This window comes from Silurus aristotelis, assembly GCF_946808225.1.
Source record: "Silurus aristotelis genome assembly, chromosome: 15".
NCBI classification, from domain to species: domain Eukaryota; kingdom Metazoa; phylum Chordata; class Actinopteri; order Siluriformes; family Siluridae; genus Silurus; species Silurus aristotelis.
In genome coordinates, this window is record NC_139588.1 from 12,857,381 (window position 1) to 12,883,948 (window position 26,568).

Genomic DNA, 26,568 nt, shown 5'->3' on the forward strand with positions numbered 1-26,568 from the left:
CCACTTGTTGAAAAGCTGGTGGTGATTGTGACTTATTTGTCAGACTGAGTTATTTCAGTTGTCTTAACCAGTGACCATGGGTGTTATGCCATAGTTCTTTATTAAACAGCACTGTTGTTCCAGTTATGTTGATTGCATTTTATTTTAAACAAAACTCTTTAGTGAAAAGAAAGCAAATTTGACTTTTACTTATCACATGTACTTTACAACACAATGAAATTCTTTCTTTGCATATCCCAGTAATGTTAAGAAGCTGGGGTCAGCCATGATGCAGCACCCCTGAAGCAGAAGGGGTTAAAGGCCTTGCTCAATGGCCCAAGAGTGGCAGCTTGGCAATGCTGGGGCTTGAACCCCTGACCTTCTGAGCAGTAACCCAGAGCCTTAACCACTGAGCTGCCACTTTCCCATGTATACATACTGGAAGCTCCTTTTTTTTTTAAATGATTTTCTCCCATACAAATCATCCTAACATCCATATAGTGGTGAGAGATTGATGCCCCTGGCCTTTTCCCAAGTGTCTAAATACTGCATGTATGACTTATAATCCAGCAGATAAAGATTTCATCTTTTACTTTTGGGGGGGGAAAAATCCTTCATATAATAAAATTAAAGCAAAGGCCTGTACTGCATTTTTTCTTCTTCAACATTTGTGATAATATGCTTTAGAGTTCTTAGTTCTTGGCCTGGATCGACTCCAGCATGTAGCAATAGTGCAGAGCATAAAGTAAACCAGATACAGGTCTCATTCTCACATTAAACATAAATGAGAATACTTATTTTAGTGACTTTGACCATGCCAGGGATGTTGGTGCTGGTTTTATTAAGGATGCCATAACTCAAATAACCACTCTTTACACTTTTGGTGAGCTGAAAAACAAAGGACGTGACCTAGACCCTTAAATAGGATACAGCAGATGATAAAGGGTTCCAGTTTTTCCACCAAAACTGGACAGTTGAATACCAGTAATATTTTTTTTTTAATGTGAGCTCCAGTAAACTCATGGCAACCTTGGAGAATTCAATGGTAAATTAACATGCTTTTCAGTGTGCAGGTCACATTTTATTTACTGAATAAATTTGGACATAACACCAAAATCAGTTACATTACAATCAGAGCATCTGAGGCAGATATCCCACCATGCATGCCCCCCACCCCTTCAAAGGAAAAGAAAAAGAAAAGGGGAAAAAAAAAAAAAAAAAAAAAAAAAAAGTCCTTCACTCTGCACCAACTCATGTGGGCAATTCATTCTACCTGAAAGCATAATAAAAAAAATACTTACACTTACAAACCTAATGCTTTTACAGAGGCAACTCAAAACTCCTAGCAGTTAAAAAATAGAATTTGCAAGGATTTACTTTACGAAATGAACGAGGAGAAAAAAAAATAAAGAATTCCCCAGCCCTCCTGCTAGGCTATAGCATTCAAAAGGGTACATGCCATTAACTAGAGACCACAATTTGAAGTAACATTGATATACCACAAACATGTCCACATGTACCTATTTAGAACATGATCATTTCACAGAACCTAGGCAGGCAGTAGAAAAGTAACATGAGGTACTGGAGACAGTGTAGTCGTTGTAACATCGTTTACCGAGGTGTTAAAAGCTAAATCAAAAATAAAAAGAGAAGGGATGTTATCGGCATTGGTGGCGTGGGGCACAAATACTGGCACTTAAGTTTAATGGTTTATTTTAAACCTTGGGACAGTCTTTAATGCCAACATTAAAACTGCCCTGTGTCAAGAGTATTGCCTACAATATTTGTGGAAACAGAATCTAAGGTATAAAGAAAACCTGCAAATATATTTAAATATAGTTGTTGTTACTTTAAATTAAAAACTCTTTCATTTCAGCAGAAAAAAAAAAAAAAAAAGAAATTAAAATTAAATAGATGCTAGTCTACAGAGATGGAATGGACCATTCACTTGGTCAGGGCAGGCCAAGTGCCCCCTCACGTCTCAAAGAGGTTCAGTTCAGTCTAGAGGAGAAATAAGCAGCAATAAAGGTTTAGAAGGAATAGCTTAATGCAACACAGAAAGCTGAGTTAATGCAGTTTTACACAAATGAGAGAAACGCAAATACACAGTTGGGGAAGGATCAAGCCTGAAAAGGAGATTTTACATCTTGTATTGTAATTCTACTGATAGCCGCCACATACATTTTATAGTATTGGCCTAGAGGGCTATGAAAGAGCAGAATGGTGTAAGTAATATACTAAAAATAATAATAATAATAAAAATAAAAAAAATAAAACCAATGAATAAATATGCAAATGCAGCCAACAAAATGCTTTTAAAGTTCAATGTGTGGAGACAATTTTGTCTACTTTAATAAATCAGAACAGGAGTGATTGCAGTTTGCTTGATGTTGGTGTTGTTCTCCTTGGCTGAGGTCTCCTGTGCAGTCATGTTTTTGTAGCTTAATATGACTTGTACACCTCATGAGCACCACTTAAAAAAAACCAAAAAAAAAACAAAAAAACTAAAGAAAAACTCAACCTAAAGATAGTTAAGTCTTGCTACATTACTGAACAATGACATTTGCATTTGCCCAGAAGTTCTTGCTGAAGGTGTTCCACACCATCAAGCCAGACCTTCCCAGGTTTTCTCCATGGAATGGGAGTTAAACACCATCGTATGAGTGCATTCTGTCATCTAAAACACGTGGCTAAATGTCTTTTTTTTTGTTTTTTGTGCTGCTCAGCTTAAGTACTGCTCCAGCTCTTCCTCCATGTTGGCTTCGGGCACCATCTGGTCTGCTTCACGTTCTCCTCTGGCATAGGCAGTGCCCGCCTGGCCGGTTGCTGCCAGGAACCAGGGATGCTCCAGGATTTCACGTGAAGTTAGTCGTTCGGTTGGCTCCCGCCGCAAAATGCAGCGGATCAAGCAGCGTGCCTTGGGTGTGAGTGTCTCTGGGATGTTGAAGTGGCCACGGCGGATTTTGCTGAAGAGTGAGCTAGGTTCCACATCGTGAAAAGGGTAGCGACCGACAAGAATGGTGTACAGCATCACGCCCAGACTCCACACGTCTGCCGCTTTGCCCGAGTAGCTGCCACTGGCGTTGAGAATTTCCGGGCTTACATAAGCTGGACAGCCATGTTTGTCTGAGAGAGAGTCATCGCTTCCCTTCAGGAGGTATGTATCTTCTAAACTCTCCAACTTAACAAGGTTCCTGGAATACAAAGAAAACCAAAAAAGATATTCTTCAATGCTGAGAAGAAACAATCTTACAATCGTTTAAAGGCTGTGGTTATGTAATCACAGCCCAACCATTTATCATTGCATTCATTATCCACATAATGGTACATATGAATCCAGCAAAAACTCAGTTAGTACATCCACATTCATAGGGAAACCCATGTATTTCCTCTGATGTAACAATGCACAGAAAACAGAATAGAAATCACAAATGTGCTTTTCTGTTCCCTAACTTTTTCTGGCTGTCCTGTTGTCCTTGCATTTTCAGTCACTTTAAACTGCAGATCAGATGTCAAGGCGACTTGACTTCCAACAAACCACCGTACTGTAAAAGTGAACAGAGCATGCACCTTCTGACCTCTAGCTCGGTTTCTGTTCAGCTGCCTGTTTAAAATAACCCTCGAATAACATACAGTGTACATGACTCACACCTCTACTGCAGAACGGAAAAAACACACATGCTGAGTCTGAAAAAGACACCCGGGCAAAACATGAGCAACCATTTGAATAAGAGCTTGGTTGCACATAAACACAGGGCAAGTTTTCCAGTCACCGATGAAGCCTGTTTGGGGGGTGTGTGTGTGTGTGTGTGTGTGTGTGTGTGTGTGTGTGTGTGGGGGGGGGGGGGGGGGGGGGTGAACAAAAAACAAACAAAAAAAAAAAAACAATAGTGATTCACTACCAGCACTGCAGTTTTTTATTTTTCCAAAACCACTCAATCCACCGGGAAACCAGACTTTTATGTGCAACAGCTCAAGGTTTTAAACACCCACTAAAATGGTCATGATCCTGGTCAGGAACTCAGCACAGCTCTGTGCCCAATCAGGGTCTCTCTGGCTGCTTGTGCCTATTCCCATGTGTGCGCATATGCTGTGATTCATTTCAGGCCAAGGTAAAAGCACCTACCTCCAAGCAAAATCCTTTTATATTTGTACGCCATCAATCGTTTATGTCGCATCCCAGGCTACAGTGCATGAGAATGTTAAGGTCACTGAGCTCACATTTAGAACTGTGACCATGATGACTCCCTTTCCATGTGCTGAGCCACAGGAAAACTAGCTGAGGTGATTCATTGGGCAGAATGTGCTACTACCATAGCTTAAAAAGGAACTCCCCCCCACAAAGTCATACATAGTGCTATGACATCAGCCTAAATTTAGAGGTGAGGCATGTGGTCAGGCCAAATTGCACATTCCAAATTTGCCTTAGTGGGGCTTTGCTCTAGCTCCATTATCTGCCACTCATTATGCCTGATGCAGTATTACTGGAATGCTTTAAAGTATGCCAGGGCAAAAAAGGTACATACCAGGAAAAAGTACAGATGATGACAAACCTAATTTCTGTATAGTCTTATACATCAAATGCACAATTATTATTATTATTATTTTTACCTTTCCTCATTCTTAAAGACGAACTTCCTCAACTTGAGGTCTCTGAGAACCAGGCCATTGTCGTGGCAGTGTGCCACGGCGGACACTATCTGATAGAAAAGTCTGGCAGCCTCTTCTTCCCGCAACTTCTTGCAAGTGCGGACAAACGAGTGCATGTCTCCATGGCTCCTCTCGAAGAACACGTACGCCCGCGTGTCTCCGAGGAGAATCTCCACTATTTGGTTGATGTTCTGATGAGCTCCCAGTACAAAGTAGGCAGCTAACGATTCATGATAGCGGCTGATATCGAACACCTGGAAGGAAAAAAAAGAGAAGGGAGCGATTTGTATTCAATTAGACATGGTCATTGATTCCAAGGAAATTGGGCTGTTGTGCAAAGTAACTGTTCTTAGAGCCTCTTAAACCCCTGAACTACTGGTCTTAAAGATTCGAACTGTTCTCCATTTTAAAAACCCTCCACTTTGTAAGACAATAGAGGGGGGCTGAGAGACAAAAGGACTGCAACCCATGCGCTATCGGAAGGCAAGGCATACACCTCTGCAGCAAATTTAAGACTCCAAAACAGACACTGATCTTTGATGTTGCTTAGTAACAGGCACATAAAGGGGAGGTGGGGTAAATATAGCACACCGATGGTGGCCATCGGAGCTTTAAATCTTATCAAGGTATAAGCAGCGTCATCTGGCTTGCTGCCCAAATGAATGAACCTTTGGTCTTCCTACACATATGCAAACCTCTCCCACTTAAATATATTTTTAACCTGTCGTGGCACCTAAAAAAAGGTGACATTTTCGGTCCTGGTGCATCTGCAGACCTCAATCATTACCAACATCTACAAATTAGAGATTCCTCTGTATTAGAAACGAGCTTCTTACAACAAAAGCGTGTACACATCCATTCAGGCACATAATGTACAAACACTGCTGATCACAAGGCAGAACACCATGGTTACCACTGGGTTTGCCTATTAGGCAAGTGGACGCTGATTCTTGCTCCTTTTGTCACATCTCATATGCTGGACGTGAGTCATGATCTTGTAGCTTTAGGCATTGACCAACATATCCTGTGGATGTTAGAAACTGTAGAGGTACTTATGAAATGTGTAAAGGCACTTGAGAATTTAATTTGCAGCAAAAAAAAAAAAAAAAAAAAAAAAAGATATTCTACTAAATGCTGCACGGGATGCACTAATGCCCACGTAGTCCTGCATTTTAAAAACACTTATGATTTAAGACTGATGACCCTGTCTGGCCTATGAACACTGCTCACAAAGTGGATGCCATCTGTCTTGCCAAAAATAAATAAATAAATCTATGTCCCAAATCTAGTGCCATGTTAAATACTATGCTAGTATGCATACTAAGACTAATCCCTATACAGTGTTCCCGTGTAGGATATGAATGCAGTGTGCAGGTTAGGACGTGGCACGCGGGGTTTTTTTTCCCCCTTACCTTGCACACGAGCTCTTCCCCGCTGTGTAAGTGCACGGCCCGGAACACGCGGTCTCCCTCCAGCGGCTCCAGTAAGAGGTAATGCCCGATGCAGGACACTCGGTGTGTGGAGTCAGGGCTCTCCGGAGGACTCGGGGAGCCTAGATTGGGACTAAAGCTCTGATTCGGCTCAGGAGTCCTCTGTTGTAGACAAGACAGCTCCTCCAATTCGTGCGCTTTGTGCCTCGCTCTCCCATACCGTGCGATGTTAATGGGATTGGAGCGCTGTATGTTCATGAGTGTTAAGATGAGGTTTGTGCTAAGGTGCGAGGGATTGAGGTTTTGGAGAAGGGGATAATTCGGATAAGAATTTCCTAATCTGAGTGAAAAAGAAATCAATTTAAAGCTGTTTGGAATTCACTTGCTGTACGCCAACATGCCAGTCGACCAGCCGTCGCACAATGTCGGAAAGAGCGCTGACTGTCGTGCAAATCAAAAACTAGTGCTGCAGTGAGACCGGGCGGATAATAATATAATAATATGTATGTAATATAATCCGGCTGCAACAACAACAAAAAAAAGTTACCCTGTTTTATGTGGTTTCTACGCCTGAGCTTTTAAATGATGAATTTTATGATTTAGCTGCAGGAACCGGTTTTTTCCAACCATGTGCAAAAAAAAAAGCTTCCCCCAAATTCAGAAGAGCAGTGTTAAAGTCCCCCCCCCGGGTGCTGGCTAGCAGAAAAGCCTTGGCGTGTGTGCTAACCGGTCAGTGGTGTCGGCTTTCCTGAGAAAGGGTTCCGTTTCCATTCAGCGGCCTCCTTCTTGCACTGCTCATATCCACTCGGCTCTGCTCGCCATCTGCTGCACACGCTACAGGAACCGACGGGAGCGCAAACCCCTTTATGTGTAATCTTCTCTCTCTCTCTCTTTTTCTCTCTATCTTTCTCTCCCTCTCTCTCTCTTCGGGAGTCGGTGTCCTTCTGCGGTGGCGATTGCGCTTAAATTAATTCCTAGATCTCCTGCGGAATGGTCGGGATGTGGCGACGATTGTGATGCTCGAGAGGAGGAAAAAAAAAAAGGGATGGCCGACTTTCCCAGGCCTATCCCTTATTTCAGCAAGGCATCATCATCTCCCGCGGTGTACTAACTACTTACGTGGCTGAGAATCCCAGTCCATTAAGAGCGAGGTCAGCCACACACACATATACACACTCCCTCCTCCTTTTTCTCTCTCACTCACACACCGAGGAGGTGACTGGCTGCTCTCGGGTTGCTCAGCACACACAAGCAGCGAGCTGCTCCAGCTCCGCCCCCTCTTACGTCACCCTCGGGTATATCTTTGATTGGGTTTGCTGTAGGCCGAATCTTAAACGCTTCCCTATTGGACAGTCTATGTATCAGCCTTAATGTATAGCCATACGTCTTTGTCTATGCAGTGCGCATACAGTATATAGTTAATAGGAGCCATCAAAACTCAAGCTGCTGTCGGCTTACTATAGAGTGTGAAATGATTCTTATCTCGAAATTCATAGGAAACACATGCACTGCAAGCCCTCGAGTCCTTCATGTCAGCACTGGACCACTTCTATCAATGATTAATCCTGTACAGGCTGCTTGCCAGATGGTTGGCAGCTTCTGTAAGTCTCAGGACATTTTTTTTTAGGATACCAACTGGGTTTTTCCTATATGTACAATCAAACCATTAGCTGTGTGAATGAAAGTATGAATGCATTCGAATCAATGGAATGTTCAGTCAAATAAAAACACATACACCGACCAGGCATAACATTATGACCAGTGAAGTGAATAACTGTTTATCTCTTCATCATGGTACCTGTTAGTAAATGATTGTCTATGAAGTTGATGTTAGAAGCAGGAAAAATGGGCAAGTGTAAGGATTTGAGCTAGTTTCACAAGGGCCAAATTGTGATGGCTAGACAACTGGGTCAGAAAATCTCCAAAACTGCATCTCTCGTGGGGTGTTCCTGGTCTGCAGTGGTCACGATCTATCAAAAGTGGTCCAAGGTAGGAACAGTGGAGAGCAAAGTCTGGCCCAGGTGGTCTGATCCAACAGACGAGCTACTATAGATTAAGTTGCTAAAGAAGTTAATGCTGTTAATGCTCTATGGGTCAGGACTGTTATCGCAGCAAAAAAGGGGACCAACACAATATTAGGCAGGTGGTCATAATGTTATGTCTGATCAGTGTCCATAAAGACATGCCTGGTTGGTGTACATTTTAAACAGGATGAAATGGTATTTTGGAGAATTCTGGTTTCACATTCTATACATGCCATAGACCAGAAGTATTTGATTTATATTAGTGAACGTCCAGTTATGTAAGATTCCTGGTTTACAGTTAAGGAGCAATTAAGCAATTAACATGACTGGCAAGAATGGCAAGAACAGTCACCATTTAATTCTTAATCATGAGTTATTCATTTGTGTCTATAAATAAAGCCAATTTCTTTTGCAGCAGTGCTTTAAAACATTTTTTTGACCAGCACCATATACCCCCAAATTATAAGTTCATCTTTAAAGACCTAAAAAAAAAAAAGAGTGCTGTTAGTTCTCTAAATAAAATCAAAGATCTGTGAAAACAAAGCCTTTTTCTGATCTAACACCTTTAGTAGCTAGTCACAGTCTAGATTACAGTCTTTTCCCCCCCAAGTGCTCAGTTCAGTCTGCTGAAACACTTTGCAGGGTCCACATTCAGACCGCCGTCTGAATGTGGACCCTTTACTGTCTCTGTTCTAGACAGATAAGCAAAAAACAAAGTCATTGAAACGTGGGCTCATCTGACAAGGTTAAAGGTCTCAGCTGACTTTTTTTATGTATTTGAATTATTAATTTGCCCTTGTTTTATAACTATACAGTGGCTACAGTGAAGCAATAGTGAGTGTACGTACAGTGCTTAAACAGTGTTTCGTGATATTTATTGCTTAAGCCAGTGGTGTTACGCAATTCATTTGGTTTCTGTTGGCAGTTTGTAATGGTCTCTATTGTGTACTGTTTAACAATGTGAGCTGGTAATTTCAGAGAATTTCTAAGAAGTGTGATTGTGTGTGTCTGTACTTGTGTTTGTACAATAGAGGGTAGTGTGACCTGGAAGAGTCTGTAAAGTGAGACTGTGGCCTGAGGAAGTGTGTTTATGTATTGGTCAATACACAGAGTCCTTCATAGTGTGTAGTAGTGCATGAAAAGCTGTGAGACATATTTATAAACTCCATTAGACAATCAATAATGGCTCATTTTTTCTGGTTGGATGTTTCCAGTGTAGTGTTTACGCATTTGCTGAACTTTCTGTGTACAGTAGTGCAGTCTAACAGTATAGTACAACGATATTCTGAATATATTTCTTTTCTTCCCTTTAAGCCTATAGTTTACTATACCTGCAGATGTGTGCTGCCCAAGCAGCTCTTAAACTGAACTGCGTCCCTGAGCAACACTTGAGGGGGAGGAGGAAGGTGAAGGATTGAGCAATTGCTGTTCGGGAATGTGGGGTGTCGGACAGAATGCACACAGCTGGAACAGAGACACAGGCGAGGCTGTTCATTTGAATCAGCTTCCTCCCCCGGCAAGACATAGAACTTGCAGGGTTTCTCACGGGATTCATGGCCTCATTGTACCCACGCTTTATGAAAATGTATCTGCTGCACAAAATGCTCTTTTTTTTCTGTGCTTTACTTTCCTGAGTAGTTGTAGATCAAAATACGCCCACACACACCCCTCCCTTCCGTTACGTTTCAAACTTGACCAGTTCTACCCTGAAATAGGTCAACACTTTCCAGGTCTGGTTTGACCTATTTCTCAGACCTGGATCCAAAATGATTCAGCTTTATAATCTCCTATAATGTGGATGACAAACATCAGGATGAGAGCTGATTTGGGATAGGTTACACATTACTGTGGCGATTTTGGTAATACAATCCACTATTGTTTCCACCAGCAGAATAATAATAATAAAAGCATTAAATGGAAATGCTATTTTATTGACAAGCCTTTAATCATCTCAGAACAAGCAAATGTCACTTTATCTCACTTTTGAGTAATTTATAACAGTCTTGGTTATACAAATTGGAGAAAATCAAAGAGAACAGAGTGTGAAGACGAGACTGAGCCAGATTACAGTGGCAGATTGCCTGGAAGCTAGACACTCTTATGCCAAAAGTCTTCAAAGGTCAGTTGGATGGCTAAAATCTTAATCAGCCATTTCTGGCAATGTCAGTCACCCCTCTCAGTGCTGCTGCCTGTGAGGAAATAGAAGAGATTTGTAGCCAAGATGAAAAACTGTTGGGTCGGGTGATGTGCAGTGACCTGCTTTCAGATCCGGAAGGCCAAAGGAACATTACTCTTTTACTTACACTTCATAGCTGGAGACTGTATTAACATATTCTAGCCATTTGCCCTAATAACCTTATGCAAATTCAGCAAAGGTGAAATCCTCTGCAAATGAAAATTTGATACTTGTCAAGGGCAGAGTTTTGCTCAAATTTAAAGGGGCTGGGTGACTGCCCTGGGGGAAGGGCAAATAGTGTCTAGATTTTATATGACAAAAAAACTTTTTTTCTTCAGGGGTCCTTCATTCTATTATGTTTCTTTCTTGTTCTACAACTCTGGCTGTTCCTAGATTTGAACTGTTGAACTGTACAATATAAGCATTTATTGTTTTGTCACTCCAGGCTATGGGAGTCATAATTTAGCTGAGTGCCAATCGCAAAAGCTTAATCACTATGTTGTACGGCCATTGAATTACACATTCAAAATCTACTGCTGCCAATACACATTTGCCAATACTGCTGCTATGGCAACATACATCCATTCACTTGGAATAACTCCATGTACGGCCATAAACATAAGTAATGTCAAATATGTGTGCTGTTCTGGTCAAAGGTCCTGTTTCTGTTTGGTGTTTTTCTGTTATGCAATACACGGTCTTGCAACAGTAATATGTAAGCAGGGAATGATGGCTGCATGGCCAGAACAAATCCAGACAGGCATGACAACCCTTAAGAAGAAAAAAAGAAACAGCAAATGATTTTCTCGAATGCAGCTTGGCATATTCATGCTTCTTTTAATTACAGGTTTATTGCCAGTCGTGCATGCAGCAATCTGAATAAAACAGTTAATTAGGCAGAGCAGACAGCTCAGCTGCTCACTGTTTTATTGTGCTGCTCTAGTAATGCATCAAGCATCAATGATCTCTCTTTATCTGCCTTACAGGAAGCACAGGGAAACACACCTTTATCACACTTTATCTTTGTGACTCTCACTCTTTTGAAGCACTGTTGGTGTGGCATTTCCTATGACAACACAGGTGGCAGACACCCACAGCTGCACTGCAACCCACCGAGCACTCACTGCCATTGATCTTTGCCTTATTACAAAATATTCTTCAAAGAAACACCCCTTCACTCAAAAGTGTCTCAAATTAGATCCTTTGGTTAACCTTTTGGAGACCACAATGTATTGTTTTACTTTTTCAAATTTATAAAAGGGACACGTAATGGAAATGAAACATGGCAAAGATTTACTTTTTTTCAAGTCAAGGCAGGTCAAGAGGCTTTTATTGTCATTTTTACTATACACAGTGATACACAGTAAAAATTAAACAACGTTCCTCCAGAACCCTGGTGCTACACTAAACAACATAGAGCTACAACATAACACAAAGCTACATAAAGTGCATCGAGTGCAACCTAGACAACACAAGACAATACACATAACACAAGATAGCGCCGACCAGTAAACCTACTGTATACTCTGAAAAACTGTGCAAAAAGAACTATAAAAACTATAACCAAGATTATATGTAAACAAACTCAATGCTGTGCAAAAACAGCAGTAGCAGCAGTCAAGTGGTGCAAAAAAACCAGCATGTAAACAGTGTAATATGGTTGAGCATAAATAAAAATAAATAAATGGTGGTGGAATGTATTGAGATAAGTAATGAGTGTGTGTGTTAAGTTCAGGTTGTACAGTTCGGTAACACACAGTTGAGTGAGTGAGTGTGTGTGTGTGTGTGTGTGTGTGTGTGTGTGTGTGTGTGTGGAGGGGGGTAAAGTGAGAGAGAGTTCCATTTCAGTTCTGTGTATTAAGAAGCCTGATGGCTTGCGGGAAAAAGCTGTAACAAAGTCTGGATGTGACGGCCCGAATGCTTCGGAACCGCTTTCCTGATGGCAGGAGGGTGAAGAGTGTGTGTGATGGGTGTGTGGGGTCGTCCACAATGCTGTTGGCTTTGCGGATGCAGCGTGTGGTGTAAATGTCCATGATAGAGGGGAGAGAGCCTCCGATGATCTTCTCAGCTGTCCTCACTATCCTCTGTAGGGTCTTGCGATCCAAGAAGGGGCAGTTCCCAAACCAGGCAGTGATGCAGCTTCTCAGGATGCTCTCAATGGTCCCTCTGTAGAACATGGTCAGGATCGGGGGAGGGAGATGAGCTTTCCTCAGCCTTCTCAGGAAGTAGAGACGCTGCTGGGCTTTCTTAGTGATGGAGCTGGTGTTGAGTGACCAGGTGAGGTTATCCGCCAGATGAACACCAAGGAATTTGGTGCTCTTGACGATCTCCACAACCATATCTTTGGTTTTATCAACGTTCAGAGACAGGTTGTTGGCTCCACACCAGGCTGTTAAATGGTGCACCGCCTCTCTGTAAGCTGACTCGTCGTTTTTGATGATGAGACCCACCACGGTCGTGTCATTGGCAAACGTTTTTCATACTGCTGTGATTGCACCTGATTTGTAACGCCCGATGACTGACCACAGAGTATCCAAATCAATAGTATTGTCCAATGCCTATATTGGTCACATAATGGAAATGGGAGTCATTTTGCGGCTGCTCTTGTCCTCATTGTAGTAACCGCAAGACGACCCCTGACTCCCATTCTGATGAGTAGAGTTCACCAAAAGCACCACCCTTATTGATCTGACATGCAGACAGAATTGTATTGTTGGCATTGCTGAATGCAGCTCAGAATATGAGGAAGACTCTTACAAATTCATACACAGTCACCATTATTCACATGATCACAGTAATTAAATAAAAAATATATAATAACCATTTTACGTAACTTGCAAAATAATAACTATTACTTCCATAATAATATATATTTGTTTCCCTGTAGTAATGAGTATCAAAACACCAGAGATCTAAAACTAATCGTACATTTCATGTCGAGATTGAACTTGTGCAATCGCTGCAAGCTTTTCTCTGAAAGTGTTTGATGCTTTGATTTCACAGGTACCAGAATGTAGACCAAAAAGAAACCTTGAAAGAAACATTGAAATACCTAAGAATTACTAGTTCCTGAAAGACAAGCATGTGGTTGACTGCGTGATTTTACACATTTTACACAATTGTGTATGATAAGGAGCATTATCCAAACCTGTAAGAGACTATATAAGTTTTATATAAAAACTTTTTTTTTTAAAACTATATAAGTTTTTAGAATTTCATTCGATAATTAGAATTTTGTTCCTGCTCTGACAGTGATTGCAAATGCCATGATAGTGTTTCTCTCCCCCAGCCTTTGATGTGCTCCTTTATGCACTTGTCATTCCACAGGAATTTCCCCTTTTCAAGCCAGCAGAGGAAGTAGTGTAATACCTTCTCCATCAGACTAAACTCACAAGTCTTTGACACATTCTTCAGACCCAGCTCCTACCTACATTACACAGAAGATGTCTTACAGTCAAAATATACGATTTTACTCCCAAAGTTCAAACAAAATATCTATTTTTTGCATTCAAGATTGGCCATGCTTCTAAATCCAAAGATGCAATGCATTATGAAAGGGGTCTGTTTGCGGGAATCCGCAGCATGACCGAATGTTCAGAAACATTAGGAATCACATTTTAAACTTTGTTTTCACTAACAAATTTCATATTGCTTTTTCAAACACATTACTGTATTAAAGTGACATAATATCTTGATGAATTTACTAAGGGCCCATAAGGGCAGTCCAAAATGTGCGGATTTTCATAACTCGCAGGGGGTCTTAGAACGTAACCCCCGCCAGTTCCAGGGTATCGCTGTATTTATATACTAAATGTATATATCTAAATGTGAAAAAAGACCACTGTGCTACATTTTTAGAATGAACAACCTGAAAAGTCTAAGTAGGTTACTCTACAGCATGTTCTCTGGATAGATTCTGTGTATTCTGGATACATAATCTGTTTTCATAACTTGCATGACAAAAAATGGGGTCAACTGCAGAAATATATTTTGATGATCAAAATATTTTTAAATTGCAGCACCTGGAAAAAAATTTTATCAGCTGTGATGTTGCCATCCTTTATTGTCACCCTCTTGCTATTTTTAAAAAGCACATAGTGATCCTTATGAGCAGTGCATCTAACAGAAATCATTAATCTAACCTTCTTGCAACTAGTTAACTAATAATAGCAAATACACACCTGGGTCAGTCAAGAACGATCCTTTATTTAAATTTCAAATGAACATGAAATGAAAAAATGACAAAAAAAAAAAAAAAAAGCTAATAAAAGCCATGGAGCGAAAAAGTTAAGAAATGGATCATTTGTTTATTACTTGGCAAAAGTTGTACTAGAACAATTTGCTGTGTGTGGATGTAGAGAAATTCTAAATGATTGCTATCAAAATCCGATAAAGCTTTGAGCTCACATGGCATTATCGCTCTTAGATGGTTGATGTCAGTGCACAAGGGACTTAAGGAAATGGATTCCAGGCATATATCCAGGAATCCATCCATATTCTTTGGTCTTTAACTGCACCACATCCTAGTGTAATTATAGAATGTAGAATAAAATAGAATGCTAAATTAGAATAATAGTAATAGCAGGAGATTCACAAAGCTAACATAATTACAGTGCTAATTCTTGATTCTTTTTTGGATTTAAGGATTAAAATTATGACTACTAGTCAAACCAGCAGACACGTGCCAGCTGATTTGGGAATTGCAGGTGAAAGGGCTTAACATAATCTTAATATACTTCATTCTGTTAAAAATAAATTTAGATTGCTTTTTAAACAGCATAGACTTTTATCCATCACATAGCACAGCTATATGTTAGCAATGAATCAAAGAATGGCACATCAAACATTTTGAATAGTTTTCAAGTTACATTTAACATTAATTAACCAAGTTAATTTCCTTGGAAATGCTCAAAATGACAATTTCAACCTCTGTTCATTCAAGGTTCAAAGTGGGGAAAAATATTGACATCATGTTCGTCTTTTGTTGGTGACAAGCTGACCAGCTAACTTTGATGTTTATCTCACATTTTCTTCCTCAAAATGTAAACTATATAGTCAGTGTTATAGATTTAACAAGCATATATGAAAGCAACTTATATTCGAAAAGAGTTTAAACTGCTCCATAATCATCTCTTAGACACAGCTTCACCATATCAGTGATTGCTAATTTTCTTCATTAAATAGCAATTAATTAAATGTGACACCGTGGCATATTAGGATTAAGGCATTACCGTAAACGTGTGCTTTGCCGTTTTGAAAATTTGATTATCGAGATTATGCAAGCACAAGACAAATGGAAGTAATAATAATGTTACTCCATTCAGACAAAGAAAAAAAAGACAATAAATGTGGAGTGTATTTAAAACGGGCCTGCTTTTTGACATCTGACTCAGAACTTAAGTATCTCACAAACCCAAACTAGACCACCCAAATCTCGACATGATGAATAATATCTTCCATAGTTTACGCTCTGCGTAATGACTGGGAAGAAGGTTTGTGACACATCTGCGATAGGGTATATGAGCATGTTTCCATTGCTTCTAAAAAATACCTATAATGAATAAATTCCATCTTTTTTTTTTTGCAATTTGTGCCAAAAGACAAAAGACACATGTAGAGATTTCTTCCAGGGTGCTAGTATAAAAATGATAACCTGATGGAATCTAGACTGATAGAGATTGCTTGTGTGTGTGTGTGTGTGTGTGTGTGTGTGTGTGTGTGTGTGTGTGTGTGTGTGTGTGTGTGTGTGTGTGTGTGTGTGTGTGTGTGTGTGTGTGTGTGTGTGTGGCTTAGTGGGAGAGATGGCTCTTCCCCTTATGCCTGATGTGAAATTGATTGCTTAGCTCCTCATCAATGGGGATGATTCATCCTAGACTGCAGGCAGCTTCCATTCTCAAAATGCTCTACCAAGGGTGCCTGCTTTGCAAAAGTGTAATCCTTCTCCAAATGACTACGGTAATACACTTCCCATGTAATGCTTGGGAGTTAGGAATGCACACCAAGCCTTGTATATGTGAGTTCAACATGCACTCCAGGTACTGTAGCTAATCACCAACACTCTTGTCCAAAATGATTATAAAATGTTGATGGTATTGATACAGGAAGCTGCAGCTGAAACTCTGTTCTACTATTTGATTGCACTGGCAACAGGAATGGGTAAATGTTATCAGCAGGTGACCATTTTAGGTCACATTATCATGTCTCTTGATTGCAAATGGCATTTGTACACGGGGGATTATCAGCACCGGCTGGAGGTTTAAACCTGATTCCTTCTCTTTTGATTACACACAGTCAGGCCTTACACTCGCTGCATTTCCAGACGCCTATGACGTGCCTTTTAACGTTTAGATTTTACATGTTGGTTAAATATTAATTTGCTTTCCTTGTAAACATAAATTTTAAAGTTATGTGGACGAAGGCTTGCACACTGACTATACATTCTGTATGCATACTTTATAAATAATTTATTGCTGCAGGATCCTTTGCACTTATATAGTTGGCATAATGCATATGCTGTCATTTAATTTTTATGATATTCCTGATCATCAATTCGAGCGCTGGTATTGCAGGCAACAAAAAGCCAAGAAATAAACCAACCTATCTCTGTCACCTTCACAGCCAAATCAAGCAGAAACCTTTCTCAACTTATCGGTGCACCATCATGCCTATATTGTATAAGAGGATTTATATATCACGCACAGAGGTAGCAGAATCAGTCTCAAGAGTCATGCACATATCTCTGAACTGCAGGAGCTCAGGCATGTGGGGCACATCTTATCTAAACACAGTCACCGCACTCCTATTTCAAAACCCTCACGATAGGTCACTGTGACCTGTATTTTTGTTCCCTGAGTTTAAACCCTTCACCTTCCATTGTAAAGAAGCATATGTGTGTATGTCGTGCATATACATCGGAGTGCAAGACCACTCTCTGACTATTTTTAAAATATAGGTCTTGTGCTTATTTCTACAGTTGCAGTGGAACTATTTTTAAAAATATATATAAAAAAAAAACACAAGTAAAGCTACATGATCTAAATATTTAAACAAACAACAAAAAAAGAGCATTAGTGTGAGAACATACAGACACCTTTGAAATGCCAGTGAGAAATCCCCCGTGTTTATTTTCAGCACTTGTCACCTCAGCCCACACATTTAGAGTCAGCGCGCCCACATTCACACATCTCTCTCATTATGAAGCATTCATGATCCACCTACCTCTGATTCAACATCTACTGAGCGCAAACCACACTGGCTGACACCTATCAGCAATTAACATTTGAGGGTATGCATTGCTGTTCTAAGGTCAGCTAGTAATGAAATTAGGTCAGAGACAGTACTTATGTAGAAACACCATCGCTAAATTTACACGATGCAGTTATATTTATATAAAGCACTGAATGAGAGGCATTTATACAAATCCGAAGCAACCGGGGGAATGAAAGTGTGTGAGAGCGTAAACAAACCCAACATGAGTGAAATCAGCTGATATTATTTTTTAAGAGGGATCAGTTTCAGGTGTAGAGAAGTTAGGCTAACGTGTTTGCAGTAGTTATGCATTTAAAAGTGGGTTATATTGAGTAAGATTCCAGTTTTCGAGCCTTTTATTCATTAATTTAAGGAAAGCTATTAAACTTGTGTACACCTTCAAACACAGCAACAATACTAGAAATGTATATCTTGATTCATCAATACTTGGAGCATTTCCCAAACCACATTCTAAACTACTATATAGTAGGCTAGTATTATGTACAGTTATGATTTTTTCATTAAATTTGTGGTACCTGCACAATTGGAAAACATCTGCATTTCAGAGAAAGATGCAGCACTCCACAGGTTAGAAAATTTCTTCTGGGTGTGGCTTGTACTGTAAAGCAAAGACAAAATTCGATCAAAAAGGTTGTTAACCCAATTCTATATGTATAATAAAAATTTTTTTAAATTCTTAGAATAACCCTTCGATCATTTTCATGTGACATAATTATAAATAAATTGTGTATATACTATATGTTTGTTAAAGGCCCTCCACTACATGCATGCTCAAATACAACACAAACACACACACACACACACACACACACACACACACACACACACACACACACACACACACACACACACACACGTTCCCCACAATCCCCATACCAATATATACCTACAGTGTCTTGAAAAAATAGCCCAGGCTACAAAAGTGAAAAAAGTTTCAAAAATGTAAAAGTGACAATTGCATTAGTATTCACCCAAAATTTCAAAACAGCAGTGCTGGGAAAAGTATCAACCAGGAGTTGGTTTACAAAATTTTTACAAATTTGGGACAAATTAGACTCCATTCACCAAAAGTCAGTGAGGGAGAAGAAGGGTGTTAATAAGGAAAGCAACCAAGAGTTTAGGGAGTGTGAATATTTATACAAGTCCATTTCAGATTCAGGTTTTTTTGTAACACTACAAAGTGTGCAAAAGCCTAATGAGGGTGAAAACTTATGCAAGGCACTGCATGCTATGTGGGTTGGAAGAGAAACAAGCTCCCAGTCATCACAAGAAGAGATTAAAAGATTACTGTCTTTCACAGTCGCCGCAGAATGAACAGGTCGTATGTGGGTGTAGATGAACTGCTCAGAAAGCATGATTGCCCGCTAACATGCAAAGAGAATTGTCCTTATGCTGAGAGCTGTGGGGGGAAAAATCTATCTTTAAATCTATCACACAGAAACACACACTCACACACAGGTTTAGTGCAAGAGAGAGTGAGAGCGAGTGAGAGTGAGAGTGAGATAGAGAGCGAGAGGGAGAGAGAGAGAGAGAGAGAGAGAGAGAGAGAGAGAGAGAGAGAGAGAGAGAGAGAGAGAGAGAGAGGAAGTCCTGTGTTGACTCAATGCTAAATTGATTTGGGATCAGAGTGGCAATGTGGAGCAGATGAGTCAGAGTTTCCACTGTGACCCTCTTTCTCTCTGTCTGTGTCTCTCTCTCTCTTGCTTTCTTTTGGTAGCTGAGTTTACAGGTTGCAGTAGAGGTCCACAGTACACATCAGGGCTTATTTTTACACTTAAACACAGCAGCCATTCCAATATGCACGGGAATAGCACTGCAGGGTGTTGGTGTTCAGAATCTGACACTTCTGTCTACATTTTAGTGTGAGGCTTCAGGGCAGGGAGGCAATATAAAGTTAGCTGCATCCAACTTTTAATTAAAACCCAAAGGTTGTGATCCCATAAAGCTGTACTATATATCTGTAATATAAAAATGTTTATAATATGAATATATATAAATATACACATATTCATAGCTGTAATAATAGTTTGAGATGGCACAATGTTGAAACCTTGCATATCAGCAGATATCGTTTTCCACCCAATATGTTTTCCTTAAAAAAACTATGCTTTATATTTATTTTTAAATATTGAATCACTTCCAACATTCTTAGCTAAAAAAACCAAAATCTGTAGCTTTTATTAAAAAAACACAAGTTGCAAAAATATAAATAAATGAAAAAAGATCTATCCTTATATGAACTGTATAACCTTCATATAATTTACATATTTAGAAAAAACTTTGTAAAACCAATTCCAAATCTATTTGTTTGCTACAGGATCAAACCAATTTTATTCTTTTTCTGGTATCCGAAAATAACACTAACAAATAACAATAACTCTAGCAATCATGAGACCTGCAGAAGCACCAGTATTAACCTCATGGATCAAGTGTAAGTGTGGGGGCCAGAGATATACATTGTAGGCTTGCCATTAATAAAATGTATGCCACTGGGTTGCCATCTACTGTCTAGGAGGCAAAAATTACTGCAGACCCTTCCACTGAGAAGATAACTTGATAACTTGCACTGGACTTGCCTCTGGCCACTTGCCCTTTGGCAAAGCCAAGTACATTAAGACTGAATCTGTCTGTAACAAGGGATCCTGTGTACTGAGTAGCAATATTGGTCTGTGCATGGTCTATGTTCGTGTCTGTTAAGGTTTTGAACCAGCTGACTAAGACATTGTGATAAGGCTTTAGTTTTTGGGTCTGTAGGGATTTGAAGTGCACTTGTTTTGAGACTTGTCTTAAAGGGCATCCAGAAACTGAGAGGTTTCTGAGTGTGTGTTTATGCACACTGTGTCTTGGCCTAATTCTGCAACACATGCATTCATTGGAACGTTTCTTTTGGATTCGAATGATAATTCAGCATTCTGAGTATTGCACGCAGGACAATGCAGGACTGTTCAATGTATCTAGTATGGGTATGGTGAGCCCACGCCTTACTTCCATGCATTCTAAAGGGCTGTTTTACATTAAACACAAAACTGTGTTATAACAACATTGTAAAAAAAAACAAACAAAAAAAAACATGTTGCAATTATGTTCCCTAATTGCAGTCACTGTATACTGCTACACATAATGAACTGGTGTTGATGCTTCTAGCAGCTTGATTTACTGTACTGTCAGAGCCAGAGATGCCAATAGTACTAACAAGAAAATCCTTGATTGAATGGTGGAATTTTGTTAGGGATGTATGGGACAATGTGTTAAATACTATCTTTCCCATTCATGCCTTGTGAGTTTCCTCACCCATCTCGTCTCTGTCTCCAGACTACAACTACAAAACACTCCTATCCATGACTCTTAATTGAGGAGGCCTGGCTGTCTAGCACAAAGCAGGAGCTGTACAGAACTCCAGCTTAAGTATTTAGACTTCTGCCCAATCACAGTTTTACAGTCACTTTCTATATTGCTATTAGTGGCTTGCAAGGTGCTTGCAAAGTGTACACACAACCTAGCTGTGTACCAATCATTTCATTTAATTTTTTTCTGACCTCCGTCAATAAGCACATTTGCTCTTTTGGATCTTAACCACTGATGGATATGGTATTGTCAGGATTTGAACCTGCAGACTCACAATGATTGGTTTTAACACTATTGTGAAATTTTCTATTATATGGGGATCTTTTTTTGTTGTTCATTGTACACTGTATATTGTGAAGAAATCTTAGCATTAGTATTTTTTTTTTTTGCCATAATCACCAACTGCTAGTCAGTTGTACAGTGATTCATAACATATCTGTTTTTGTGCTGAGGTGTTTGTGTTCGACAATAACATTCTTGTATTAAAAATGCAAAAAGGCCCATTTCCGGATTACCGCTCACATGAGTGCCCATGAATAACATTTTTTGCAAAGCAAAACATGACATCAGGTTCAAGAGAATTGGACGTGCATCAGGTTAGAAAATGAATGTACTCATTATCACTTTCAATCAATGTTAGGTGAATTACAATGTGGAAATTCTTTCCCATTCTCACATTCTTCTGTGATGGTGTTCACATGTACAATTTAAAACATTTGCATCCTTCATAAAACAACCTCAAAATCCTTTTCTTGAAGCACTTCCAAACCACAAGAGAACATGATCAGGACAGGAATTTTAGTGGCCCCAAAATGGCCTGTGTTGCACAAAAACAACATGAAGCAGATGATGGTATATAGCCCAAGTTATTACAGACCTGACCACAGTACAGCATGCCAGCAGAAAAAGACCTCCAACACTGATCGGCACAGGCACATTTGTGGAGTCCCTCAACAGCCACTCGTTTCTTACTCATGCTGGAATAAATCACACAGGACAACTCATACTCCCTAAAGGAAAAAAAAGGGGAATATTCATCTCATTGCCTGCTGCTGAGATGAAAAAATTCAAAATGCTGGTGGTGACAAGCAATGTTTTTATGACTCATTACATCTAAAGTCTTTCATCATACTTAAACTTGTGGTCTTAACAATTGTCAAGCCAATAGTGAAAAAATGACTGCTTGGTTTTCATGAATTACTAGCTTTAGCAAGTATCTGCAACCCCGAAATACGCAATGGATTTAAGACTTCTATGCTTCACCCACTGGACCAACAGAATTTATCTATACAGTTTTTATCCCTCGCTTTGAACAAAATTCATAGTGCTGCACGTCGTTCTTCAAAATGACTTCAGGCTGAAATACAGCTGAAGTTCACACCTTGTCTTTTCCTAGTGTGCTGAAACTAATGTAAATGTATGTTTTTATACTGTTACAGACATTCACATCATCTCTCTTAAAAGTAGGGGGGAGGCAGCAAAGCCATTAAAAGGAAAAAATATTGCTTTGAGAGTTCCACTAATGCCAGGAGTAGGTTGCCACAACCAATCCTGTATGTCTCTTATTTGTCTCGTTTATCTAGACATGATGCAAGGCTTAGTTCAGAATGAGAAACCCAGTAATCGGCCAAGATGCAAGTGTCTGTGAGGTGGGGAAGGGGGTCGAGGGAGGAAAAAAAACACGAGAAAGCTTTACGTCCTCAACTGCTGGCAATAAATCTGGCATCTTTCCTCGGGCGTGCTCCAGTCATGTAAAAGCCATTTTAATCACCATCCTTCCTGTCACATTACTCACCCTTGACTGCTGTTCGGTAAATTACATTTGGACTAGAATTCCACCCTTCCACTCTGGACTGCTTAACGCATGAACAGGAATTGATCTGGGCTTTTGACGCTATGTCAGATTGATTCCTTCGACTTGCAGCCCAAGAAGTCTTGCAGTGGTGCAGAAAGAGGGGAGTCCAAGCACATTCCTTTCACCTAATTCAATTACACAGAACGGATTAAAGTGTGCATGTGATGTGCTCTGCCTTTACACGTGTCCTAGGAGAGTTCATGTCATCTCCAACAATTGATCATGGCTACATCAAGCATTGGCGCGATGGTTCTATTAACTTCTCTCAGGGTTAATGGGCAAAAGTCACATTCCAGTCCTCTCCAATGGAAACAAGCTACCAGTACTTCACTTCATCCTGCTTAAGTGATATTCTTCATTAGAGCACTAACGTCAGAGATAGCATTTTCTTTAGCTGATGTGCATGTACCATTTAATATTTTATACATCAGCTTACATATTGTTAAGCTATGACTAAACCAAATTTGTCATTTGCAGAATTGTTACATTAAAGGTCAGTAAATGCCCTTCGGTTTTTATTGACACTGAGCAGTGAGCAGAGCAGTGAGCACATGATTGATGATATTACTGGATGAAAATCATATAAAGTCTGGAAGGATAGTCTAGAATAAGATTCTTTATTCGGGCTAATGAAATCTAAATTTCTCTTAAATTAAAAGCCACATTGCCTGGAAATGATCATGAAAAACTTACCTTAGAAGAAAAGTAAATACAAAATAATCCCAATTTACTTTGGGTAGACTTGTGCAAAAAACTTTGTGAAAATAAGTCTAACTGTAACATATTTTGACTCTACTTTAACAAGAAATGTTTTCTTGTTTATATTTACTTTAAAATGTTGCTTTGGCAGTTTCCTGCAAATATCCTGTTGGTTAAGAAGGTAGTTTTAGAAACACAGTGGTGAATGGTGTTAGTCTTATAAAACATGTCTAAAACCTCTACTGCTACTTTACTGTGTGTTTTTAAAATAATAAATATAGCGCTTTGATCAAGATGTTGCATAGGCAACCAATGTAGGTGGCATAACCAAATTTTAAAATGTAAAATAAATGTGTCTGCAGAAGAGACATGCAAAAGAGAAACACAACATTATAATATGTACAGTATGTGACAAAAAAAATGTCAGTGTCGTTTTAGACTGGAAAACCTAAAAAGCTGAGACATGGCAAACATACATTTATAATAACTTCAAAGTTTCTTCTAAACTTCAAAATGTAATATATATATATATATATATATATATATATATATATATATATATATATATATATATATATATATATATATATATATATACAGTCTATATATACAGTCTATATATATATATATATATATATATATATATATATATATATATATATATATATATATATATACAGTCTATATATAGTAGGGGACTACATGAGATATAAAAAAAAAAAAAACAGGCTAGTTGAAAAGTGTAAATAGATCATCCAAAAAAGGACCCAAACATAAAGGTGACCTACCGTATTTTTCGGACTACAAGCCGCTACTTTTTTCCCACGTTTTGTACCCCACGGCTTAAACTAATTTATGAATTTTTCCTTGGTTTTTCCCGGTTTCACAAACTTCAAGCCAAAAAACTGAACCCCATTGCATTAGACCAATGAAATTTCCGAATGGAAACGAAAAAACGCACCTCACCTGTGTTCTGAGCTGCATGGCATCGGGAGAAAAAACTTCCATCGGGTGATTTTTAAACACACGACGATGCCAAAAGATAAACTCCCGAGAGAAATAGTTGTGAAAGGAAGGAGGAAGACAGTGAACAATGACTTTCTTGGTCAGCTACTGTTTAGATACAAGCCATTGTAACGCGTTGAGTCAGGGTAAAGGGAGAGCTCGCTTCTGGCAGGCTATTCCCAAAATACCGCTATACTGCTAAAGGAAGCGCAACATATTTCACCCGTTACACCGTGTGTAACGTGTCTTTCGTTAAAGCCTGTGTAAAGTACATAAGTGTAGACACGGCTTATAGACAGGTGCGGCTTATTTATGTTAAAAATATAAATATTTGTAAAATTCAGTGGGTGCGGCTTATATATGGGTGCGCTTTATAGTCCGGAAATTACAGTACAATAAAGACAAAGTTTGGACCATGGCCTGAATATGACCAAGCCATGACATGTTTTTTTATAGAGTCAGGGGTAAAAAAGCAAAATTGTGACCAGAGCTTAGAAACAAACTAAAAAAGCAGCGCATTTAACATTTCACTTCTTACATTCCAACCCCATATAATTGATTGGATTAAACTGTAAGTATTAAATTAAACTGTAGGTATGTGCGTTGGCTTCATGTATTAAAATAGTAGGTGTAGAAAGCTGTTAGAAATGATTTACTTATAAGGACGTATAACTATAGTACAGTATATTAAAGTGCTTACTATATATAAAAATATATGTCCCTTACGAGGGAAATATCAAGGTCCGTGACGTCGGAGTGACGTGGGGCCGCCTTCCCGTGGGCTCACCACCTGCAGGAGGGACCATAAGGGACGGTGCTGTGAGGATTGGGCAGCAGTCAAAGGCGGGGGCCTGCTTAGACTGCTGCCCCCGTGACCCGAATTACGGATAAGCGGGAGAAAATGAAATGAATATATATATATATATATATATATATATATATATATATATATATATATATATATATATATATATATATATATATATAAAAATTAATTATATGTAGGTTATAATTAAATTATATTTTTTATATGAAATAAAACATGATTATTAATAGGGTTAGCAAATCTCATGTATGGATATGCCTGCTGGGGTACACAGACTGAAAAAATAACATCAAATAACCTCTGATTAACATTTTTGTTCCAAAACATTTAAGGATGAAAAGAACCTGATACTAACACAGGGGCAGGCCCAAGCATGAGGTTTAATGCTGTGAGGCATGCACAAAGCTTTTATGAAGCAAAGGTAAATTTTGAGGTAGAGTTATATTATTCTAATTATCAGAGCTTAATCTAGGGTCAGAGTCATGGACCAAAACAGACACTCAAGCAGGTAGTGCACAGGATAGTAGCATAGACAGACAGAGGGTTCTGGGGCAATTCTCAAGCTAATGCAGTGTCAGCAAGATAACTGGGGTTCAGTGAAGCAGCCAGGAAAGATCAGAGAAGACCCCAGGCAAAGCAGACCAATTGATCAAGAATATCTAAAGCCACCAGGTCCAAGAAGCAAACTGGTAGGCAGATAGCCACCACTGTCTGAAGGTAAAAGCTATCCTGCGAAACATCATTTTGTTTCCAGTTTGGCAACATACATTTATATAGGTAGGTGGCACATGATCCTGTCCCAAATAGCACAATTATTCCTTATCAGTACTTTTTTCTGTGTGTTACCAGTAGGTCCAAAAAATCTGCAGAGTGTCCCATTTTCTCATTTTAGTTTAGTTTTTTTTTTTTTTTTTTACATACATACTGCACCGAATAGTAAAGCCCACATCAGAGAAAACCCTGACTGATATGATGTCATAGCAGAAGACTTTGTTGAGAGTAAAGAAACGAAGATGTGTCTACAGTAAAACTAGTGATGGCAAAAAAAGATATTTAAATAAAGCTATTTAAGTAAAATTTCATTTGTTAGCAACCAACAATGAAATAAACTCTGTTAAAATGGATTCAATATTTATTGCATATATGTATGTTTGATTAGAACCCACATCATCATTTTACATAGAACTGAGTTGCTTCAGAATAAAACATGCTTTGTCAGACTGAAAATATGAAAATATTTGTTAAAAATGTTTATGATTTCATATGTCATTAAAAACATCTTAAATTGTATCTGCCATCATACTGTAACC

At 39.1% G+C, this 26,568-nt stretch overlaps 2 protein-coding genes across 2 annotated transcripts in view; both read right to left on the reverse strand.

Annotated features, from left to right (window-relative positions):
- napbb (N-ethylmaleimide-sensitive factor attachment protein, beta b) overlaps window positions 1-26,568 on the reverse strand; it is a 173,848-nt gene that overhangs the window by 112,473 nt on the left and 34,807 nt on the right. The window lies entirely within an intron of this gene.
- On the reverse strand, window positions 1,039-7,307 carry trib2 (tribbles pseudokinase 2). Its single transcript, XM_083561892.1, has 3 exons — window positions 6,042-7,307; window positions 4,591-4,883; window positions 1,039-3,173 (listed from the first exon to the last, which is right to left on the reverse strand). The coding sequence occupies exons 1-3, from the start codon at window positions 6,315-6,317 to the stop codon at window positions 2,702-2,704; spliced, it is 1,041 nt and encodes a 346-aa protein (XP_083418018.1). The 5' UTR covers window positions 6,318-7,307; the 3' UTR covers window positions 1,039-2,701.